We start from the raw sequence: 9184 nt of genomic DNA on the forward strand, positions 1-9184 counted from the left end.
AAGACCGTTCCTTCCCTCCGAAGCAAAAAGTCAGCAGCCAGGAGACACAGCAGCAAAGTCAGAATGTGTCAAAACCACCAGGGGCCGGGGCGTGGCTGGGGAAGTTTCTGGAAGCATCCGGAGGCGTACACACCACCAGGGATCAGGCCTTCCAGGAAGCGTGGGGCTGGCCAGGAAAATCACAGGTTGCCAACGGCAGCTCAGCCAGGGCTGGCAGCCAGCAGGGGCGGCGAGAACAGGGCAGCGGCCAGGGGTGTGCGGGGCAGGCGGCATGCTGGAGATCCAGGGACGGCTGGAGGCTCAGGGATGCTGGACCCGGCACCGGCTCCTAAGCACTCAGCACATTTTCCGGCAGCCGGACACACAGGGCCGTCTGCCCGTCTTGGGGACCCCGCAGGCTGGCTGGCCCATGGTGGAGGCGCCGCCCTGCACCTTGCAGCTGCTGGAGACGAAGCTGAGTGGCCGGCTGCAGGGAGCTGAGCAGGGGCTGGACACACAGGCAGTTTGCTGAGAGCAGGGTGCCTGTCTGGGGCTGGAGACGGGAGGCTCGCAGCTGGGCTCCCGACCACAGTAGTCCAGGAGCCAGGAGCCGGTCTGGAAGGAGCTGGGCAAGCAGAGGCCGCTCAGGTAGTCGACCTCGTGCGTTGTGCCCGGGGTGGCCGGGCCCGCCGGGACAGAGCAGGGGGCCCCTGTTGGCCGGGCAGTGCAGGTCCTGGTGGAGTAGCTGTAGGGCATGGTACAGGCGGAGGCTCTGGACAGCTGGCTGTGGCTGGCTTCCGAGGTGCAAATGTCCCTTCAGGCTTGGAGCTTTTATACATCCTTGCCAGTGGGTGGGGCCCCCACCTGGCCTCCTCGGCTTCTGTGGCTCAGAAGCAGGCCAGCCTCAGAACACCCTGTGAGTCTGCCGGTTAATTGTCTCCGGAGAAGCCTTCGCCCTCGTAAAGAAAGTTTAGTGGTTTGGTTACTAAGTCACAAGGCTTCTGAACTGTCCTGAGCCCGGGGGTTCAGAAGGTCAGTGGTCAGCTTCAAAGCCACAGGTCACCCAGCCCACACCACATTGTCCTTCATCTCGCTGGGGCGCAGCGAGCGTCACATGGCAGAAACACCAAAAACGCCACCACCCACCGTCACACCATCTCCCTCCGGACCAATCAGATCCCAGCCCTGGCTTGTTGTGGGCTCTGAACAGGTGGCGAGCATCACTTAATCAGACACGGCTTCACACCTATCGGGGCTTCTCCTGGACGGGGACCTCCCTCATATGCTTCAAGATGGCAGTGGCACTGCCTGTCAGGGACAAGGACGCAGACATACGTCCAGAGAGCGAGCTGGCTCAGAAATCTGGTAAGCAGCCAGAGCACAGGGCCCGCAGGCTTCACGTTCCGGCGCCAAAGCGAACAGGAAGCTGACTGAGTAGGACCGCCCCGTGGCCGAGTCCCTTTCCAAATAAATGGACAAGGTTTACTCCAAAAGAGTGTGATCTGGTAAAAACGGGTGACGGCAACTCACAGGACTCCCTGATCTGCCCGCGGAACAGGCACAGTCGATCTCTGAATTGCTACAACGTGAATCCTAAAGGGTTCGGTGTCTTCCTCCCGAGATGTCCCATACAGTCGAAAGGTATTTATTTTCACAGAAATAGTCATAGAGAAGATGCTCTTCCGGGCCATGTCTCCACCAGGGAGCGGGGGACAGAGGCAGAGAAGTGGGTGCTCGCTATTCGGCGATGAGAGGAGGTGTGAGCAGTCCATGACTGTTCTCATCCTGGGGGAAACAGAGCAAGGCATCGCCCCCCTCGATGCCCCCTCCCTGCTGTCGAGTCGATTCCGAACACCCACACGACTCGGCCGCCCACACACAGCCACCTCAGCTCAGGCAACGTCAGTCACTTCAACGTTGCTTAAAGGGTCGGTGACACTCCTGCATGAAAACACTGCGAGGTCCAGCTCACCGCGTCGGCGGGCTCGCGCGGGGCTGGAGAGGGGATGATAATGGATGTCCCCACGTTTGTGGGTGACGGGGAGGCCGCATTTTAATCGCCCACACAGCGCCCAGCTTTATGTAGCCTCCTCAGGAGTCCCTTCGCAAAATGCCTCATCCGTCTCTACTCATCCCACTGGAGCCACGGGCAGCCCCAAGTCTCTAATTGAAGGCTAATAACACCCCCAACCAGGATGACACTGTGCTATGTGTGGGCTGTGCTGTCCCAGGGCCGTCCCTCTGGGACTCAGGAGCAGGGAGAAATTAACGAGATGTCCTCCTTCCATGACGTCATGAGGACGTCCCTCCGACCAGGGGGCCAGGCCCAGCGGTGTTTGAAGGTCAGAGTCGCGGCCTCGGGAGCTGGCTGGCTTGTTCTAACGTGGAGGAGTCATTTGCAAGCTTCTACCAGCCAGTAACGCAAAGGCTGCTGTGGAAAAGGACTCGAGCTTGTCATTTCACCAAGTGACAGAGTGAAAAAGCGGAGTCGGTAGTAAAGTTACACGGGAGAAGTTTTGGGTACCCGTGGCCCCATTTCCGGAAGAGCAGAGAGTTCGGTAAACCAGAGCTCTCTCTCAGCTCCTCTTCCACTGAAAGTCACATCCACAGACAGAGGGAAAACCCGGAAAACACCTCCCGTCAGCTTCAGGGCGAGAGGCCAGGAGCCCGTTCTGAATGTCCTGCTGGAGGTGTGACCCACGGTGTCTCACTGCCTGCGTCCGGCCCCGGTCGGTCTGCGGAGTGGGGTTCGTGCCTCTCAAGTTCACGCAGGCCCAACGCTCGCCAAGGTCACAGTTTACACTGGACCCATTTGAAGGTCAGATGAAGCAGAGCCCAAGCCGTCAAGCCCTGCAAGGACATTTAACATAATGAGATGCCTCCATTAAAGTGAGAGCAGAAGCCTGTTTAAAGACCAGTGCGTCGGCGTGGCAACCGCAGCCCGGCCAGGGGTGTGGTCCTCACTTCTCTCCGTGTCCTCAACGCATCGGCCACAACAGAAACAAGCAGAGGTTAAAAGGAGTTACAAGCACGGCTGCGCTTACACTCCATGGTTTTCACTCTGCACACCCTCAAAAGTGGCTACCTCCCTAGACGCAGCTGTAAGGTCGCTGGGCCCAAAGCAGGACCCACAGTCTGAAGTGGCAGCGATGCGTCACCCAGCTGCTCGAGGGCGGCAGAGGAGTGTGCGAGCGCCCAGGGCGAGGCCTGTCTGCACACGCAGGAGTCACCGGCCCTGGAGTGGCTGTGAGACGGTGGTGGATAAACGGTGCTGCCGCAGCCCCAAGGAGGCCAAACCAGCGGACTCTCTCAGTAACCAGACCTCAGGCACTCGCTGTGCCGACTGCTTTCCGTTTGCCTCCGGCAGGACGGCCACAGGACGGCAGGCTCCCCAGGACGCACACGGGGCGCCGTCTCCCGCTACCCAGTGCAGTGGGGAAGCTCCTCGCAGACGTGTGCGTTTGGTTTTTAGATGCGAACATTCACACTCTGCTTCTGGATTCACTGACGACCCCACGGGGCCTCAAGAACTCTGCACCGTTGCAATTCCACCACGTTGTTAAATGATGTCTACAAATTGCCCTGCACTGGGATGTCAGGAAGGAGTGTCTGGCCAGCAGCTGTCACTCCAGAGTGACGTGGACCACGAAACTTCAACTCAGCAGAGGCTCCTGAGAGCATCCTTGAGTCCACACGGCGTGAGGCTGGGGGCGCAGTGAGAGAAGATGGGGGACAGTCCAGAGCCGACACCCATCCGCGTCCCCACGGATGGGTGGCTTGCTCCCGCCGCACAGGACAATGGAGCCTCACGCAATAACTCTCACAGACCATAGACAGGGAGGGAGCGAGTCCCTCACTCAGACGGAAGGCCAGCACTCACTCGTAAGGCCATGCGTCAGAGAGTGAGACGCTGAGGTCAGATCTGCGGGGAGGAAATTTTTCATCACGGAGTCGGAGTAACGCTGACCACCGCTGTGCAAAGGGAAAGCCACACCTGGTGGCATCGAGGGACGGAGAGAGAGCCGAAAATGAGACATTGTCCCCCCCACCTCGTCAGGGTCCTCACACTCGAGGGCTGCAGCTACTCATTCTCTCTTAAGAAAAATAAAAAAGGGAGCTCAAACTCCCAGGGACAGAAGATAACTGGTGTTTTAAATATTAAATCCATCTGGGCCGAGTGATTCTGCTTCTTTTCCAGCTTCTCCCAGACCCTGGGTTGAATCTCCAGAATCCTCATTAACCAGGACATTATAAACCCCCACCGGCTGGCTGATTTGCACCATAAAACTGAACTGAAGTTCATTCCAAACTCTTTTCAAAAGCCATCAGGCCTAGGACGGCTTGACTCCTAGCGAGCAGGGACCCACAAAACTGCCGCTGTGTTGGGGACTTGAAAAACAGCCGTCACCAGCCACACCGCGGCATGAAACCAAGCCCTCCGAGGGCGGGGTCAAGGTCGAGAAGCCCTGAATTGAACTGCCGTTTTCATTCTCTTGATGCTTGTTTTCAAATTCACGTGACTTCTCGTGTGGACCTTCACTGGGGATCAAAACCAGGGAGCCGTCGGCAAAGGCGAGGGGCGGGCCGAGTGGTCTGGCCACCGCAAACTCCCGTGTGGGGAAGGCCCCCGTGTAGCGGGCTCGGGGCTCGAAACAGACTCGTGGACACAGAACAGACTGATGGTCGCAGGGAGGGGCGCGGGGGCGGGTGAAAGAGGCGGAGGACTGAGAAGCGCAGACGGACCGTTGCAGAGCAGCCACCGGGGTGTGACGACTGTGGGGGGCAGGCGCCGTCCCCTCGTGAGTTTTATAAATGTCTAGCCGGTATGCTGCCACCTGAAACTAATGCAATACCGAGTGTCCATGGCAATCGAGAAGTTAAAACAAAGCTCTTTCAGAGAGGCAAACCCACCTGTGAGCAGACGGGAGAAGAGCGTGTGTGTTGTGGCTGAGAGTGGAGGCTGCCTGTCGCCCTGGATCATCCTCCCCTGGTTCAGCACAAGGCCGCTCACTGGGCACCGGCAGAGAGAGGATGCCGAGAGCCACGTGGGAGTCGGGAAGGAGGTCGTGTCTTAGCACCCTGGCTGGCCTGCGCCCTTCAATACAAGCCCTCTCGGTCGGGCCACGATCCGGAAGGCAGGCGTGGAGCACCCGCCTGCACAAGAGCACACGCTACCAGGCCTGGCTCTTTGCGCTCCGGTCCAAGTCTCTCCTCCAAGGGTTGAGAGGCCGCATCCCAAGGGGGAGCATCTTTGCCAAGTGCCTCAGACACGCCCCTGCCCTGGTTCGTCTCCTGCCGCTTCCCCCCATGATTGCTTTGCAGAGGCTGAAGGCAGCCTCGGGGTGCTGCGGCCCGACCCAGCTCCCTCCACTTTGGGGCCACTCACCCACCCCTTGCGTCCTGCCCTGGGTCTTCCCTGGTGACCGGGAGGGACTCTGCCAACGTCCTCTGCACACGTGTGAGTGCACCCAGAAGGGGGCCAGGATCGAGCAACGGGAGTTAAATCAACAGACAAATGTCTCTGCCTCTCGCCCTCCGGGTCGATGGTCTCGAAACTCTTCCAGAAGGTCCTGCAGAATCACCCACAGGTGCCTGCAGTGGTGGCCAACGTCGTGACACCTTCCTGTCGGGCTTTCCGTCCTCCTCGGTGTCCCCCAGACACACCACACTCCCCGGAATAAAGCCCCAGGAGAACGGGGGTCTCGCACTCTGCTGTCGGGGCAGGTGGGACACAGACGCAGGAGTGTTCTCTTCTGGCTTCCTTTCTCCTTGAACACGATCAGCACCCAGTGGCCGCGAACTGCGCACGGCCGGGGCTCCGCGGCTGAGCAGGTGCGGACTGGGGCCCAACGGCTTTGGGTGCCGACGCTTCTGACTTAGAGGGTGTTCTGAGAGGCACAAAAAGAGCAAACGTGTCGGAGGGAAATCAGCACAAGAGGAAAAAAGTAAACGCTGACCAGAACGGGCTAAACGGAATGATGAACGTGCAATGTGAGGGGTTAGACTGTGTATTGTGTGTAAGTTCAGAGTAAGAGGAGTCGCCAGTTCAGCACCATCCCCGAATCCGGAGCTAAAAGTCAGGAGGCGGGCCTGGTACTAGATGCAATAAAAACCGATCTAAAACGAAAGAGAGGAAACATGCGGGTGTATTCAGAAACACTCCCCTTTCGAAGAGATGGTCTCAGACGGCACGCAGGTGGAAGGGAAATTACGGTCAGAGAAGCCGCAGCCCAACCGACGGGAATGTGCGAAAGGGGACGCGGTCTCTTTTCCCGTCTGTGAGATTTATGGGGGCGCCACTGGTAACAAAACTACCCAGGGCTCAGGTGCATGGTTCTACCTGCTCACTGTGCTGCGTGTTCACCGCCCCAAGCCAAGCCGCTGTCCACCACCAGCACCCCCTGTGCTCCCTCGCCGTCCCCTGCCCACCTCCCCCCAGCAATCACCACAGTGTTGTCTGTATCTGTGAGTTTTCCCTTTTTTTTTGTTCTTTGCTCAACTCCTCCACCCCTCCTCACCCCGCTCCCCAGGCACTGTGGAAAGCAGTATGAAGATACCTCAAAAAACTGAAAATGGAACTGCCTTCTGACCCAGCGATTTCACTAGGGTTTGCAAATGGCTTTGTGACTCACACATTAAAGGCCCAACAGGGAAGCTAGCTGTCGCTGAGTGTCACAGTTTCCAACCCAATTATCTGAAAGTAAGGAGACCAGGGCAGCCTCCGCTTCCTAAAGGCAGTCAAGTAGCACGGTGTTCCGGAGACCTTCCAAAACTGAAGTGGGGGTATTGCCAAAGAAACCCAAACACTATGCGGAAGAATACGGGCTCCCCCGCATTCGCTGAAGCACTGTTTACGGTGGCCACAACCTGGAAACAGCCCAAGTGCCTGTCAGTAGACAAGTGGATAAAAAGCTGAGGCTCATTTACACAGCGGAATACTACGCAGCCATTAAAAAGGAGCCCTTTTGCCGAGCGGAGGAGACCACAGGCATCCGGTCAGCCAAGCCGATGTCCTCACTGTCTGCTGTGCAGGCCCATCTGTTGCAGACAGAGCAACACGCCGCTCGCCCCGTCCCACTCCTGCCCGGCTCTCCCGGTAGGATTCTCAAGTACTTGGGTTTCCAGTCGGCCCTCCGTGCTGCAGCTGCACCGCACTGAGTGTGGTGTGGACTAAATATCCGCCCGGTTTACGCAGCCCAGCCCTCCGCAGCCTGCTGACCCCGGGGGACGAGCAAAATCGAAGAGCCGGGGACGCAAAGCTGGGGAGCAGAGCCCAGGCCTCTGGTGACCCCGCCCGAGTGCGGACACCAGGGGCCCCCCTCCGCCCTCCGTGCCGGGCCTGCCCCTGCAACAGAAAGGCTCGCGGGTCACCACCAGGCCATTTTCTGACCTTGCCTGACAAAGCCTCCTTCTCCAGGTACTTTCCGCAGACAGACCTCCCTCAGGTTCAAGGGCAGCAGGGGCCGGAGCTGCGGGCTGACCTCCGTGCAGAGCGGCATCCAGCGCTCCTCTCATTCATTGGTGCAGACGGGAATGTCATACGGGGTCAGTGGGGACCCTTTTGGCATCTGTCACTGCCTTTTCTGCCGTTGCACCTTTTAAATGCCTTCCTCCTCAGTGACCTACACCACGCATCAGAAGCCACCCCGACGTGCCCGCCGAGGGGTCCTGCAAACTCCCGTTTGTGTGTGAATCTAAATGCTAAATTCAACAGCCAGTTTACCACGAAAAAAAACTGTGTGCCACGCTGAGCTGCCAGGAAAGGCTATACTGCAGCTCCAGGTTCACTTAAGGTGAGACACAACCTAAGTAATTCAGCAGAACAGCGACTGTTCACTGCAGCCAGCTCTGCAATGACGGCCCCCCGACCTTGCTAACGTACTAATTCCTCACCCGTCTGACAGCATCGAATTCAAGGTGTGTGTCACAAGTTCAAGCGTGTTCCCTGACTTTCCCACTGACTCACGCCCGACCCCAGGCTGCACACGGGAGCTGCCGGGGCCTGCTTCGTGTTCCCCTGTAAAACGGCGTCGGTGGGGCCTGACTTCCAGGGCGGCTGCGAGAACCGAGTGAGGATTTGGAAACGGCTTTGTGACTCACACATAAAAGGCCCAACAGGGAAGCTAGCTGTGGCTGAGTATCACAGTTTCCAACCCAATTATCTTAAAGTAAGGAGACAAGGGCAGCCTCAGCTTCCTAAAGACAGTCAAGTAGCACGGTGTTCCAGAGACCTTTCAAAACTGAGTGGGCATTTCGAGGAATCGGAAGGGTCCTTCGCAGGTAGGCACAGGGTGAGGGGAGCTGGGAGCTCAGGAGGAAGACTCGAGGCTCCGGGACTGGTCCATCAGGTGCGGGTGCTTTCAAGTTACCTGCTGGCACCCGGCCAAGGGAATTGGAGATAAAACACCTTGCTGCTCCTCAGGCAGCTGCCCAAACCTGATGTCGATCTGACACTTCCCAAAACTGGAGCGATGATTTTCACGTCTCAAGGGTAAGTAAAGTAAGAGTTCACCTTATCAGGTCTGTTCTTAGACTGGAAGGCATTAGAACTGAAAAACCAAATTCCACATCGCACAGGGTGGCGGTGAGGCCTCTGTGCTGTGGGTGGAACTTCCTGCAGACTCCTCTGGAGGAGGCTCTGGGAGTGACGTTTTCCCAGCTCGCACAGCTTCGGGGTCTGACGCCCACCGACAGTTCCACTCAGCTGTGTTGTACTCGCTTCGCCTTTCAGTGGTAACCGCACAGGAAACAGCAAAGTTTTCTCTACTATCTTCTGGTGGATTTCCCTACCGTGAAGCCTCCTGGGCTCGCCTGGCGCTGAAACTATCATAATAATACTTAAAACGATTGCCACTGACCCTCCTCCAATCAAGAGAGTGCTTTCCCCGCGGCGGTCCCCAGTGCTGAGTGGCAGTGTCCTCAGGACTAGAATTCTTTACTTAGCACCAAGTAAAGAATTAAAAAATGGGGGGGGGGGGAAGGGCAAGGAGCAGGATTTAAAGCAGCCACTATAAATATATGCAGACAATTGTAACTGAATAACAATAAAAAAATTAATAAAAATTATATATATATATATCAAAATCCAAAGGAAAAAAAGCACTCAAAGCAAGGACGGCCAAGACTCAGGATGACAAGGGACTTCTGGAGACACACTTAAAGTCCCTGTTTCTCAACAGCCTTGCCAGATCTCCACTGCAGGAAA

The 9184-nt window shown here is 57.3% G+C and overlaps 1 protein-coding gene across 1 annotated transcript; it reads right to left on the bottom strand.

The window, feature by feature from the left end:
- Positions 1 to 336: 336 nt before the first annotated feature.
- On the bottom strand, positions 337 to 735 carry KRTAP11-1 (keratin associated protein 11-1). The gene has a single exon (XM_024564981.3). The coding sequence runs from the start codon at positions 733 to 735 to the stop codon at positions 337 to 339; it is 399 nt and encodes a 132-aa protein (XP_024420749.2).
- Between the last annotated feature and the right edge of the window lie 8449 nt (positions 736 to 9184).

The sequence above is a fragment of the Desmodus rotundus genome, chromosome 2 (assembly GCF_022682495.2).
Source record: "Desmodus rotundus isolate HL8 chromosome 2, HLdesRot8A.1, whole genome shotgun sequence".
NCBI lineage: Eukaryota > Metazoa > Chordata > Mammalia > Chiroptera > Phyllostomidae > Desmodus > Desmodus rotundus.